At 40.4% G+C, this 15,600-nt stretch overlaps 1 protein-coding gene across 1 annotated transcript; it reads left to right on the forward strand.

Annotated features, from left to right (window-relative positions):
- The first annotated feature begins 326 nt into the window (after nt 1-326).
- On the forward strand, nt 327-3,953 carry lmo2 (LIM domain only 2 (rhombotin-like 1)). Its single transcript, XM_006782620.3, has 3 exons — nt 327-585; nt 1,298-1,513; nt 2,531-3,953. The coding sequence occupies exons 1-3, from the start codon at nt 545-547 to the stop codon at nt 2,754-2,756; spliced, it is 483 nt and encodes a 160-aa protein (XP_006782683.1). The 5' UTR covers nt 327-544; the 3' UTR covers nt 2,757-3,953.
- Nucleotides 3,954-15,600: the final 11,647 nt, after the last annotated feature.

Raw genomic sequence — 15,600 nt, forward strand, 5'->3', positions numbered from 1 at the left:
AGAGAGGGGGTGTGAGGAGGGGAAGGGCGCGCGGGGGTGTGGGAGGGGGGTGTATTTAAAACACGATGCTGCTGCTACTGCACAATAACGGTGCCCGCTGCTTCATGTGGAGTCGCGCGCCTGTGAAAAGGCACGCACGGACACGGAGAGCCACGCAAGTGACCTTCTGATCGCATCAGACGGCGTGTGCATTTTAATAAAAGAGCGAACAGGCAGCAAAGTCCCTGCGGGGTGAGGAGTCACACTTGGAAAAAAAGACGCGAAGTCTCTCCGCGGGTCACTGCCTCAGGAAATGATGACAGTGTCCTCCATCACGGCTTAGCCGACACTTCGCGTCTTGCGGCCATTTCGTCTGGACTCAGCTGCCTTCGATTGAACACGTTTGAAAGCCTGACGCGGGCTGCTGGTGGTGCTGGTGGTGCCTCGGAGGGGGAGCAGGTGCAGCGCCCGCACGCAGCTTCGCTTCGCGGGTCCCCACTGAGCTTGCTGGCCGGTGACTTCAAAATCTAATCTGGTGGACCAGGCTGGACATCATCTTTGAAGAATGACATCCACTATAGAGAGGAAGACGCTGGAGGCCAGCGAGTAAGTAGCAATGAATGATGTTTAAATAATGTCATTTCTGATTCAAGTAAAAGTATCCGTGACGCATCAGCACTCACGGGACAGCTACAACTCTCCGGTGAGACAGCTCCAGAGAGCTGGTAGCATAAGGTCTGAAGTATCCTGTCAAAAATGTCAAAGTTTAAGAACAGAGTGATGTGTTAATGTTAATGTGAATAATAACAAAATGAAGGTCTTGCGAGGAAAATGTGGAGCGCTAAGGCACTCCTAGCGTAAATCGACATATTAAAAAAAAACAATGTTGTGTGTGACATACTTTTTATTAGTTAGCGGTTTAATATCCAATGGCTCCCTCAGGTGGATGGGAATAAAACACATCTGTGCACACAGCTCCAGCTCAGATATACATGTGGTTGTGTAGCACTTATTAGATACAACACGGTGTGAATATGGATGCAGAACACTAACTGTGCCTTTGGATCAGGAAATGTTTGGTTTATTTGCATAATAATAGCAAAATATCAACAGGTTACCAACAAGTATGTGTCAGAGCTAGAACAGTTCTTTTCCAGTATTTGATTCATCAGTTAGCAGAACGTTTGAGAGACCTGCATGTTACATTGACTAACTAACCAATCACACAACTGAGGGAAACCTTTGCAGATTAACTGATGAAGGAAACAAAAATTTGATGCAGCCCTAAATCCTTATTGCTTTTTTTTTTTTCTTCCAGGGAACCGGTGGATGAGGTCCTCCAGATGCCTCCATCTCTGCTGACATGCGGTGGATGTCAGCAGAGCATTGGTGACAGATTCTTCCTGAAGGCCATCGAGCAGTACTGGCACGAGGACTGCCTGAGCTGCGATCTGTGTGGCTGTCGGTTGGGGGAGGTGGGCCGTCGTCTCTACTACAAGCTGGGAAGAAAACTGTGTCGGAGAGATTACCTCAGGTTGGTTCAGTTGGTAGTGATATTATGAATTAATCAATTAGGTCGTGTAAATGAGGTCTGGTCAACATGTTAAAATGTCCTAGCATTGAGCTTAAAGCCATAAGCATCAAAATTAAACCAAAGTAGACTGAGGATATTGAAGTCTACATGTAGTAGAATATATTGATGTTCACCCTTTTAGTTAAGAAAAAGATGCACTTTTTGAGATGCACTAGTATGTATATCTTTTATCACACCTTAAAGGCTCATGGAGAAACACTTTGGGCAAGTATAGAAATTTCTAACCTCTTTCCTGCTGTAACTTTTTTATTGAGGAAAGTGCGGACAAGTTGAAATAGATTCAGGAGAAGAAGGCAGGTCTCTGTTAAAGAACTGATAACATTTGATATCATATGTAGCTGTGTGGTGCACAGCCACATCAGGTAAACACATTTACCTAAGATAAGATCAGGAGGAGATACAAAATCAGGCAGACCCACTGGTGTACTCCTAATATGTAATGTGCTGTCAAATATGTAGTATCAATCAGTGGCAGAACCTGTATGATTGGACCTGGCTTGTGAATGCTCTGTATAAAGGTATATCACCACTATAAAGGTATGTGTTGCTTTGATGACGATGCATTTCCACTTTATGGTGAAAAATATGGACCGAAAGTAAAGCAGATCAGTACAACCTATCTGTAAAATAAACAAACAAGAAGCAGGTAATGCAATGCTTCGATACTTCCGCACCATTTCCCAGAAATTCATCTCTGATCCATTTATTATTGCTAATAATTGCTAAAAATCGTGGGTGTTTGTGTGACATTTTCAGCTTCTGAAGATGAGCAGGATAGAAAAAGTCTGTGAAGCACTGGTGGTTTCTAACAGCTCAATCCCTCAGGCTCAGGGGAAAGATCCAGAGCACCTTAATGGAGATACTGTCAGTCTCTCTTACAGCTTCACATCATTAAGAGCGAGTAAATGTTTTCCATCTTCCTCCCAGTAACATGTTGATGTCCTCTCATCCACTCAGGCTTTTTGGCCAGGACGGTCTCTGCGCCTCCTGTGAAAAGAGGATCCGAGCGTTTGAGATGACGATGCGTGTGCGGGACAAGGTTTACCATCTGGAGTGCTTCAAGTGCGCTGCCTGCCAGAAGCACTTCTGCGTGGGTGATCGTTACCTTCTCATCAACTCAGACATTGTGTGCGAGCAGGACATCTTTGAGTGGACCAAGCTCAACAACAATAATATGGTTTAGGAGGCTGTCTTCTTCCCCCTTGATTCAAAGGGAATGGACTACTGATAGACATTTTATATTTAAAATGCAGGCTTTATAATGCGTTTGAAATCAATATGGAATCATTAAAAAAAGCAAACGAGGGGCTACATCTCTGCATGTCTCCCTGATGGGGACTAATGAAGACTGCACCAGCAATAACCGAGAGCTTTTTTATTGAAGGCAAAAAATAAATGCTCCAATACTGACAATGTTTAAAAATGCAATATTGGTCATTTGTTGTACGCTGGAACTTTAGAACAAAAAGAAGATAAAAAAAAATATTTGTCCAGTTTCTTGTAGTCTTTACACTGAGCAGATCAGCAGCTTGTCTTTTATGGATTTGTAATTTCTTAATACTTTCCCAGCACTAATTATTTTTGAACTTTGTTAAAAGAATGCGTCTCTCTCTAAATCTAAACATACATTAACTTAATGCTTATTCATTGTAACTGTAATATGTTAAAGCAGTGGTTGTCGGGCTTTATTTTGCATGCCTCCAGTAAGAAGCTGAGAAGAGATCACCCACCGTATCACTTCCACCAACATATATTTCTTCATATTTTTATGAAAAATTAACGAAACAAGCATTGAAGCTGAATTTAAATCAAATTCAAGTCATCATTATAGCGCTCCACTTCATTCATCCAACTTAAGTTGATAATTTTCCACATACAACCAAGGTCCACTTCACAGTTTGTGAAACAATCTCTTAAAGTCATTGTTTGCCTGTGGACAAATTTAAAATGCTCGAATGGCCTGCTGCACTGGCTGATTCACTAGAAAATAGGTGGAATGAATGAAGTGGATGTGTGCCAGGTGAATGCCGTGTCTGTACATCTACGATTGTTTCTGAAAGTTTTCAAGAAAATTTGTGAGAATTTATTAGGAAATTACAGACCTGTAATTAAAGCATTACCTGATTTTCATATTATAAATGAAAAACAACATCCACTTATTTAAAGAAAAGAAAAGAAGTTCTGATCAGAATGATTATGTATTACCGGGTTGAACTGGTGGCGCCCTCTAGTGGTCAAGGAACCCATGCAATTCTTGTTTTACTGACTTTTTAGAGGTTTTGCATGCATCTTTTGTAATTTTACCTATTCTCTGGACATCCATTCAAGACTTTTTGTATATTAACCTTGAATTTATTTAATAAATGACAATTCAGAGCAATACTGATCATCTTTGGGTGTCTTCCTGGCAGTCACAAAGAAAAAGTCAAACAGCTTGTGAGATCTTGATGCAGATACAATTTGTAACACGTTATTTACCAGAATAACAGCAAATAATACGTTAATTATCTTCAAGATAATCTCTTTATGCTCCGAACAGGAATGGCAAATCAGAGTTAGAATATATACTGCACATTGGTCACAGCAACAGTAAAACAAACATGCTAGGAACTTATCTAGAATATAAACACAAGAAGCAGAGAATCGAAGTACCACTTAGTACCACTTTGACCAACAGAGAACATGAAAACCAGCTTCATCTGTGTTGTTTGCATCCTGATAGGTTAAGCGGAGTCATGACTATAACTGCTTAAAAATAAAACGCAAACATTAAACTATAATCACCTTGAGTAATAGATGTTAAGTTAATGTATTTCTTATTATGATCAATATTTTGTACACAACATCTCAGAAGCTGAAAGCAGAGTGAAGCTGCAATAAATCTGATTAAAAGCTTGTTTTATCAAGCTTGTTAGAAGGTGTAAATAGAAGGATTTGGCAACTAAGTAAATAGATACCAATTCTTCAACCCAGTTTTTAGCCACAAGAGGTCACTAAATGATTTATAAATTCAAGCTTAAAATAATGACATTTCAGTTTGTTTAGGTTTTTGTTTTTGTTGCCAAGGAGAAGGAGAGCTCCCCAATAAGATCAAACTCTTCTGACATGATCGATGAATCCAAGAGACAGAAACAGAAGAATCTTCTAATGAAGTCATGATGTCTGGGGCTGTAATGCTCAATCCTTTCCTTACTCTCACTGTCTGTCTTCAAAGCTGGGACACAGTGTTTTTTCTCTCTCCTCACGACTGCCAGCTGACAACTCACTCTGAACTGGCCACAAAGCATGCTCCTCCAGTGCCATCCAACAACGTCCTGCCATCCCCAGTTATCTTTACTGGCACCCGCCAGTAATTGAATCCATGAACCGCTCTGGAATAAAGGCGCCTGACCACACGATATTAGCTGGTGAGGGAGACCGCTTTAGCTGGCATTAAGAAGTAGTTGAAAGATGTGATTGGGAAACAGTCTGCAACAAAGGAGACATAGGAGAGACTAAAAAGGAGAGAGCTGGGTGAAAAACCCATGTCAGAGCACAGAAGCTCCAGGATGATTAGCTGGGTCTGATAGTTTCCTCACAGAGAAGGAAGGAATGAAGAAACAGACCAAACCCACCCCAGACTTAGATTACATTCTTGCTGAAGGAGACACTTGTGGGGAAAACTAACGGGTTTTACCACAATAGAGATGGGAATACACTAGATGGGCACACAGAGGGATATAGGCCCTGTGCTCGTTTGGAGGTCTCCAGAATCATCAGTGTGGCATTAGGCAATGCTTCAGGAATGGTGCCATAGTAAAAAAAAAGAAAAGAGAAAAGAATGACAAAGAAAACCTAAAAATCTATGCGGTGGTCTCACCAATAAATCAATTCCATACTGAACACCCAGCTTGATATGAGTAGCACACAGCAGAGAATATCATCTACCATCATCATTTTTAAAAATAATAAAAACAATGGGATTGTTTCATTCATTTATTCCTGTTTCGCCATCTGACCACAAACGTTTTGGAAGTATAAAACCTTACCACAAACGGTGCGCAGGTGGCAGGTTACTACAAACTAGCCTTAGCATTTAGCTTAGCATAACGGCACACGGGTCAGTAATTTTTTTGAGCCTCTGTTGTTTGTTGGGCCAAGAAATAATATATCATAACACCTGCAGAGCAATAAATTGTCCTTTTAACTCTCTGGCTTCTGTATGATTTTAACAAATGACACGTAACCAGTTAATACACAGAGCCTGGCCTGTGTTTGTGCTTTCCCATGGTTTTAGATTTGATGAACAGATTGGAGAGAAGCCTAACCTTCTCAACTGCACAGAAACTTCTGACAATTTGAGGGAAACTTTAGTGTAGGGATATTTTCCACAGTTCAAACTACTTGAAATACTCTGTGTGTTTTAGCTGAGGCAGCTGTTCCGATAGAGCGGGCAGGAGACAGTGCACATGATGCCTACTCGCTAGCAATGGATGCACTAGAATATTAGCTGTGCTATGCACACACTGGGCCAATCAGACGAACTTTATACCACAGAGCTTGTATGTAAAAGATCAGCTGGCAGGCTATGTGAAGTGTTAGAAAAAAATCAGGATTGAAGTGTAAGTGTGAAAATGAAAAAAAGGAAATGTGGCTCCCTTTCTTCATCTCCTAACTCCCTCATAGTCCCAAGCCTAAGAAACAGAAACTTGTATTTCAGGGTAATTAAACAATGTTTGATTTGTATTTTGAACCATTAAACACCAAACAGAACATTAGGGTTAAATGAAGGTGTTGTACTCTTTAAAAGGGATGGAGCTGATGGATGGTTATAGCCCATCTCACAACATCCACACACACAACACACTGGCCTACAGAAACTCTCTACATTGGCCAAGCGGCCTGTGTTCCATCCGCTGACTCTCCACTGTTGCCCTGCAGGCTGAGCGTTACCAGAGCACTGCATTGACTGCCACTGCAGCCTCAGCAGGACTCAATAAAGCCCTGTGCCTCTTGTGTCATCCCTACCAGCTGTACAGAAGGCCGGGAGTGTAGTGGCGTGTTTGTGTGCCGAGGGAGGCCTGTTTCATCTCCAGTGCCCGTGTCACAGCAGTCCCATATGGGTAAACCTAAAAACATCCAGCTGTGAGCGCATGGAAACCAAGGAAACTTTTTGAGAATTAAACCACAGCGGCTTGCAGCTTGTTTCTATCAAACAGCTGGCCCCACAGAAACAACAACCACTAATAGCGCTCACTCTGGTGCAGTGTGCAGCATGAACATTAGATGGCGGTTCTTCTCCAGGTAGATGCTCTGTGTCTTGGGTGGCGCACGACAGGAAGATTAAGGGAAAGCTGGTTTTCATATGGATGCCAGTTCAGGACCACGATTAGAAGTGGATTGGAAGTGACGACCTACACTCAAAGCTCTGTAGACATGAATGAAAGTTCAGCAACACCTCTAAAGGAAGATGTGGTTGGACAATTATCTTCAGCACCACAGCGATTAATCACAGTGCGGCCTGTCAATGTCAAAGCCATCTAAAAAAAAAAAATGAGCAAAGTGCTATTGATCATGCCCGCCTTGGGTTTCACTTGCACTCACACTTTATCAGATGAAGCTAATTGGGAACATATTTAGTCTGAGGTCCTGAGAGATGTGTCTGTCAGGAGTCACATTCCTGCTCCGATTCTCTGATAGCCCGAAGCGCCTGCAGTCTGGCTGCAGGACAGGCTGTGGGAGTTAGGGTTTGGGGGGGTTGGGGTTGTAGGGATTTGGTATGGCAGCAAACTTAGACAGGGATAGGTGAGTAATAAGCGTGCATCCTTTAACTCTCTCCGGGCATGTCCTTCTGAACAGATTAAATATGTGCCGAGGATTTATTAGGTAGAGAATATCTGGGGCCCCAGAAAAACTCCATGACTGAGTTCCATCCACATTGACTTTTCTCCCACTTTATATTTTCTTTCTTTTTATTACACACAACCTCTTTCACCTATTCTCATCTACCTTCCCATGTGTTGTTACCCCACCATGTCTTTTTGAGTCTTTTAATCTTCCCCCTCTTATTGTCCTTTCAGCCAGCCATATGTACAGACGTGTGACTTGATGGAGTCTGATTATGATGATGTTTACCACTTTAGCCTGGAGGCCTCATGTCAAGAGGAAGGCTGAAGAAGTATAGCGCAGAAGCATGCAAATCCATTTACTCAATCAAATGCAATAAAGCAACAATATAAAAGCCCTGCACTAAAAATGTTTATCACTAAAAGAATGCTGTAATCAGGCAGCATAACAAATTGAACTATTCAGGCTATAACTAGACTATATAACTCCTTAATTCCTAAGCTAATTGTTTTTTTAGTTTCCTTAGTTTTTCTCATGTCTTAGGTAGCTTAATTTGTCTCCGTATAATTGAGGTAAGGTGGCACAAAATGAAAATAACAGCATATTCAAGTAATAGTACTAAAATACTAGTTGGCATTTTTGCTAATAGTCACATAATAAAAAGTGATAAAAACAAACTCAAAGCTACCTGTTAGCTTAGTTAGCTTAGATCTGGCCCTATGTAACCAAAGTTAGAAAAGAAGTGAAATTCAGTATTTTTCAAGGATTAAACAGGACCTGGAGCATCACTGATTCCCTGCTAGTCCCAGCATGAAAACAAAAATATACAGACTTTGCTACGTCCAAAACCAGGCTAGTTGTTAGCCTTCCTTTTCCTATCCACGTTAAGTAAGCTAGCTAGCTGCCAGCTTTAACTGCAGTTCTACCATATAAGCAGTAAAGTAGTACATATCCTTCAATCTTCTCCTTTATCTCATTGTAAATGAGTGAATTAGGAATTTTCCAAGACATCAGGATATCCAGTTTACATGTCCAAACTCCCTGGGAAATCTGAGAAATCTTCTCTGTGATGCATCAACTTCTGGAAATGTTTGGCATACACTTTGCATCTCAAACACAAACAAATTTGTCTGTTTTATTTTTCAAACTAAATTAGTCTGAGCGGCCTAATATATTTTTATTCGTTTGATATAGATATCCTACAGTTTGTCACGGTCCAAATTCTTTTGATCTATCATGCAGGGATAGTAAATCTGTTTTGAACCAATCTACAGGATGTTTTCTTTTTTCAGCATACAAAATTCTTGGGCCATAAGTCACTTTATGCTCTTAAATGATCCCCATATGTTGAGCAGCGTTGGCTTCTGATAACCCTACTGCACAAGCCCTTCATCAAACATGCTGAGGGGAAAAGTGCCGCCCTACTGGGATGGACAAGCAGCAAAAGTGCAGAACAATAATAAATGCAGCTGCATGCTGTGAGCACATAATACAGATTAGAAACTACAATCGTAGGAATTATGTGCTTTATAACTCCAAAACCACCGACTTATGTTTTCATGGATGAATAGTAGAGAAAATGAGCTAACGTGACACATGAAAAGATTCTTGAGGGTTCAGTATGATCATGAGTAACTGTTAAAGGTCAAAGGTGAACTGTGCCTGTGCTGAAAGCAGAGAGCAGGTCAGTATAAAGAGCAAAGCTGTCAGGCAATATGAAAAATTATGCTTATAATTGAGAGTCTTAATAACCTTTGTGATTTATTCTCTTTTGTTACATGTGAATACTACGGTAATCACACAGTTAGGAACGTTTCAGTGATCGATTGCTGTGGTGTCTTTTCCTTCAGCCAACTACTTCCTGTTTCTTATTAAACACAGCCCGGTCATGCACGTAATATTTTATCGAGGCACTTTATCCCAGCGACATTAGACAACTTCTTGTACCAAACACTGTTGGGATCCCTTACGTGCTCTATTTAGATGAGCATAAAACGGCCTGCCTGGTATAAATCTAAATCTGACACATGCCTCCTTCTCATCAGGCATCAGTGAGAAGCCAGACCATTACCAGGAAGCAGACCGTGGCAGTGTATTTCACTTTCAAGCAATCAGCGATGGAAACTCCAATTAAGGTGGTGGAAAAAGGTGGCTACTGCTTTTAAAAAATCGGTACAGATGTGCAGGTAAGTGACCATGCGGCAAACCTTCGCTATACAGCGCCAGCCTCAGTGCAATTTCCGTCTCTAATTGGACTTCCCATGCGATGCCTGCTTCTAATCAGTGCAGGCAGTCACATTGGCAGGATGGTAGGCCGCATTTGGATGGATTATGATGAACGTAAAAACAGAAAACTGGCTGGGCAGAGATTTTAACTTGCATATTTGTATTGGCTTTGAAAGTTTGACTAAAATAAAATATAGACATACTGACAGTAGCATCTCTATGCATAATTTTTATGCTGTACATGACTAAAAATGGCAAATTTTCATCTGTAACAATGCATCATAATTCATAAAATGACTCTGAAGTTGATTAATCGATCGCTATTCTTGAAAAGGACTCCCAGTATTTCAGTAATTGACTACTTCATTCATTTTCAAGAAAAAAAAAGAAAATATTGGATGCTTTCAGTTCACTTGATTGAAATGTGAGACTAGGTTGCACGCCTTGGTTTTCCATTATGAACTAAGTATTTTGGGGTTGCGGTATATGGTCGGACTTTCACCCTGTTTCTGAAAAAATTGTGGTGCTGTGAAAAATGAAAACAATGCAGGGAATGACAAATAATTTTAGCACAAAGAAAATATATCAATCTTTAAAGTAGGAAACTTAAATGTCTTTTTAAGATGTTCTTACTTTGAATTTGATGCCAATAACAACAACAAAGAAAGCTGGGACAGGGGGTGGATGGGTGTGTTGCCTCTTTTTTTGCAATACTTTGCAAACACTTAGAAAGTTAGAAGATCAAATCCTGTAGCTTTGAAAGTGAAATATTTCAGTTTGTTTCTCAGCTCTTCAACAGTTTGTGCTTCCATTTGTCATTTTTTAAATTTCATAATGCAACAAATGTTTTCAGGAGATGAGAGATAGCCGCCTGCATTTCTCCAAAACCTGTGCATACTATTTAGCATTAATGGTGCCTTCACTTACCCATGTGACGTGCACTCCTCCTTACCACCATAGATGCCAGCATTTGAACTGCACTGAGAACAAGCTGAATAGTCCTGCTCATTTTTAGTCGAAAGATTAAACGTAACAGTGTTTCTAGACCTTGTTTATAAATGTTTTTTGTACCTCAAACCCAATGCAATATTTTTCACTATAGAATAGTTTCAGTTATTAACCATCTTTTTAACCCTTTCGGTTTTGGGATTTGTCCCTTGCATACAAAGATTTCTATGGCTTTTCTAAATCATTTAATGCTTTTACACGGTATAGATAATGAGTAAGCCCACATATTTACAATCTTATATCTTAAACTGATCCACATATTTGCTTATAAGAGACTTGCTATCTTTTAAATACTTACTTATGTTAGTATCTTACCTAATTAGTTTTGGGATTTTCCACAATTATATCACAATGTATTTAACTAACATTATAATATATCATAAATGTTCGCCTTTGTTTGTTGTGTCTTAAAACATTTGATAGGAATATAGATTTTTTTTTAAAAATCCCAATATGTATATTTCTTAAGTTTTGGCATAAATATATTGTCTTTGTATGAGTTACAGTTCAGTGAAAATCACTGGACTCTGTTTTTACTGACATACCAACTTTTTGGGAAATGGGGATGTCTGAAAGTTTATTAAATGATTAAGAAAGACACTTTCTACAAACATCTGGAGGGATCCACGCCACCCACTGTAAAAAAACCCCACAGTGTTTGAGCCTCCTCAATTCTCTACACCTGCTGCTCTACATCTTGCCTTTATGTTTAAATCCTGCCAATGCCATCCTTAGTTACGTATTTCTGTCTTCCCTTTGACTTCTTTACTTTCAGAGGAGCCTCACCTGGAACCAATCTGTAACACAATCAAAGTGTCCTAACATGAAAGCTCAGTTCCTTCCTTTGATAGTCCATTTCTCTCCACACTTGGTCTTTTTCTTTTTTTTCTCTGGTAGCGCTACAGCATGTCTGGAAAAAATTCAGCTTAAAATGGAGACTCAGTCACCAAGCATTATGCAGATTCTCTTGAAACAATTCACACATGCTCTGCTTTTTGCTTTTGCAGACAACAGAATGTACCCTTTGTCTAAAAATATGTTGTGCCTAATGACAACTAAGAGCCTCAATTGTTGAGCAATTGAGAACACTGCTGTGAAGGCCTTGGGAAATTTGAGGTAATAAAATCTAACTATGAAAACAAATAACTTGTGCTAGCCATATCATTTACAAGTGTAATCTAGTGGTTTCTAACCCAATTGTTCAAACACCAGGAAAAAGACAATTTAAAAAAAAAAAAGGAAGCGTGAAAAGTGGAAACAAAAGTGTAATGTCATTTCTTTCAAAGCTTCCCCCCCCTTTCCCTCATCACTGGATTGCACTCATCCATCCAAAGCGTTGATTGCAGCTTCTGGATGAGTTGATGCTTATAGTTTGCATGCTGCCTGCTCATCAGTCATCCCTCTCAGCTTCAGAGTGTGTCCAGGATCGCGGGGTGATTAAACTCTAATAACAGTCTTTTGAGAAGTCCGAAGGGATTTACTCCTGAGTCAACATGCCAGACCCCATTTCCTTCACACTCACTGCTGCCTCTCAACACCCGACCTGCTCCAGCCACAGTAGATCTCCACACGGAGCTTGTATAGATTAGGAAAACCTTGGAAGTGACCCCGCATAAGGCCTTAAATACACATGGGTAAATGTGCCAATAAATCTCATGAATAAGTCTCATTTCTTCCTATGATAAAGTAATAAACTTTGCTTTGATTTTAAAATTTAATTGACAAATGAGACATTAAACACAAGTGATTGGGATTTGATCATGATAATTACCCCCATTAATCTTTTTTTTTTGCTGTTCCCTTTAGGAGCTGGCACAACGGATCATCTACCTCCATCTCACACCAACCCACTTCATGTCTTCCTTCTCTACATCCGCGAATCTTCTTTTTGTCATTGCCACCATCTCCAAACCATACATCTTCCCTTTCACTATTGTTGCTATACTTCTGTCATAATCCAGCCACTCCACCCTGGTTGCATGCTCTTCTTTACCTCTCTTGTGCTCTTTCTGATGCTTTGGGTGGTTGACCATAGGTATTTAAGCTCTTCTATCTTCAATACCTAGACACCTCGCTAGGTACTGAGGCAGGCTACTGCTGTCTCCTTCTCATTCACTCACATACATACCAGTACGTACCTCCCAGTTTTCTTCCACCTGCTCTACTCTCACTGCAGATCACAGTGTCATCTGCAAACATCATAGTCCACAGAGACTCCTGCCTGACCTCATCTGTCAACCTGTTCATCATTATTTCAAACAGGGGGTTTCAGAAGCGATGCCTGATGTAATCCCACCCCCACCTTGGACCAATCTGTACTGTCACACTGTCTTACATGTCCTTCACTATCCTCACATACTTATTTGCCACTCCTGACTTCCTCACACAGTACCGCAGTTCCCCTATTGGCACCCTGGCATATGGTTTCCTCTAGATACACAAGTGGAACTCCTTTTGACCTTCTCTATACTTCTCCATCAACTTTCTCAAAGCAAACATCACATCTTTTTCTGCACGATGCCATAATGCTGCTCATTGATCATCACTTCTCTTCCTAACCTGGCTTCAACAACTTCTACCCAAGGCTTCATGGTATGGCTTATCAACTTTATCCCTTTGTATTTACTACAGCTCTGCACATCAGCCTTGTTCTTGAAATTTGGTACCAGTACACTTGTTCTCCATTTCTCAGACACAGTCTTCCATCTCTCTGAGACATGGAGGTGCCATCTTTCCAGCCTTCATAGCTGCCTTCCTTTGTCCTCACTAATCCTTTTCACCATCTTTTTTCACTTTATTTTAATTCATCAGATCCTCAAAGATTTTAGACTTTAAAGTGGATTCACATAACATTTTTAAAAAATCCTTAGACCTAATGAAATTGAACTCTTGTGTGGCTAATTTATCACTGAAAAGCCATTATAGCACAGACAGGAATACATTTTTCAGAAATAAACGGAAGAAGCTGAGAATATTATATTGTGATAATAATAATAATAATAATAATAATAATAATAATAATCCTTCTGATCTTGATGTTGCAGCAGAAGGAATATTATTTATACATCCTTTGGTTACTTGGGGTTGGTATGAATATGTGCATTGCTTCATCTGCATCTTGGACGCACATCTTCATCTGCTTTGCTGACAGAACATCTGATCTTCTGCTGCATTAGTCTGTTAGACACATCAAAGTGTTACCAAATTGTCTCCTGCACACTTCTGCTGTACAGATGTCGTAATTATTCCATGATCAGCAGAGTTTTTATTCATAGATTAAAAAAAACACTCTAGTCATGTATGTCAGTGTACGCAAGCTTTTGTTTGAATGGGAAAACGGAGGGAAATCGCAGTATTTGATCTAGATTCCCGATGGTGCTTTCCCAAGCTGAAGCTGAAGATTGAGACGCCTGTCATAGTGCTAACATTTCAGACATCTTGTTTTGTAACTTCCCACGAAAAACAACACAGTGCCCCTTATCCACCATCCAGTGCCTCGGTTCAGACAATGTATGCTGCTCCTCCATGTGACTTTAATTGAATGATTAGATGTAATTCAATAAGCAATCGAAGGGCAGTGCGCGTGAGTTTGAGGCGTAAAGCAAAAGAGCACTGGTGAGTGGGCTCTTTGTCCGTGACCTTCCATCATTGCTGCTACCTTTCAGGCTAAATCATGCGGCCTGATCGGCCTCTGGCCAGCATCCCTGTGTGGACCACTCCACTCCAATATGCTCGGCCACCAATTTCAGGAACAGTTTACAGGTTTAGGGACTGCCATGTCTTGTGTTTGCCATGTGAGTCACTATCTTTAGACAGGAGTCAACCACACAAAAACATCCAATTATTATTGTCTGAGAGCAGAATTTCCACAAATCCCGTTACTTGGATACATCAAGCTCTGGGAATGTCGGCCTTAGCTAAGTCTGATAGACAAACATTCAGTCCAGAAAGATCCCAAAACGCTTGACGGTTTTCAACCGAAGAAAAGCGTAAACATCAGCTAAAGCAAGATTGTGAAATTTTTCTGAATTGTGGCAAAGCTTATCCCAGCTTGAAATATTACCCGTGCATGAAGACCCATTAGCCACACGTTCACACAGCTGTTTACTGTCATTCTGCCCTAGCTCATGCACATTTGGCAGGAAACAGTTGGCATTATAATAAAGAAAAATAAAAATGTCCCGTTCCAAATCTGTACTATGATGCAGTGAAATAGCTCCATAAATTACCTCAAGTCTGCTAATTCTCAGAGTAAATCAAAGTCCACAGAGGAGCTGCAGTCTGTAAAATATGGCTCATTACTAAACCAAAGAGACGCGAGCCCTCGGCAGGATTAGAAAAGTCAAGGCTGGTTATAAAATATAAAAGACAATGTTAATTTTAAATCCAGGATTGTAGAAATGTCAAAGAATTCTTGCCACCATTTGAGGAGCTGACTTGTGGAAGCAATCTTGGCAAATGTGTGTGGAGACAAGTGTATTATCCCACATGTGTCTTTAATGCTTGATCATTGCACATGCCAACTGTCATATGTTAAAGATAGACAGCACCCTCTTCACTTGTGCCAAGAAGGCCCATAGATTTACAGTAATAACCTGCTGCAATAGTGAGAGCCGAGGTCTGCAGGCCAGCCAGAGGCTCCATTCTCAAGTTATATGTTGTAAAGCTTTGTTACTAATAATTGTTATAGACTCCTGGATGCTATGATGACTACTGCAGCTGACTGAGATCACATCTGAACCCACAAATCATAGTTGAGTCAGCTTCATCTGCAGCAATGAAGAAAAGAAAAATGGGCTTACAGTAACACGCAGATAGAAACATCTATAGGTAAGTAATTTAGTCAACAACCTACAAGGGCACTATGAGAGTGGTCTCCTGACAAGACTATTAGCGAATAGCAAATACTCTGTCTGTCTGCAATCCTGGAAACAGAGAGACTGACAAACAGTACCCAAAAATAGCCA

Source organism: Neolamprologus brichardi, chromosome 7, assembly GCF_056152115.1.
Source record: "Neolamprologus brichardi isolate AB-2024 chromosome 7, ASM5615211v1, whole genome shotgun sequence".
NCBI lineage: Eukaryota > Metazoa > Chordata > Actinopteri > Cichliformes > Cichlidae > Neolamprologus > Neolamprologus brichardi.

Bases quoted from the DNA above. Each gene is read 5' to 3' on its own strand.
- lmo2 (XM_006782620.3), top strand. From the start codon at position 545: ATGACATCCACTATAGAGAGGAAGACGCTGGAGGCCAGCGA. The intron at 586-1,297 runs GTAAGTAGCAAT...TTTTTCTTCCAG, and splicing joins AAGACGCTGGAGGCCAGCGA to GGAACCGGTGGATGAGGTCC. The intron at 1,514-2,530 runs GTTGGTTCAGTT...TCATCCACTCAG, and splicing joins TGTCGGAGAGATTACCTCAG to GCTTTTTGGCCAGGACGGTC.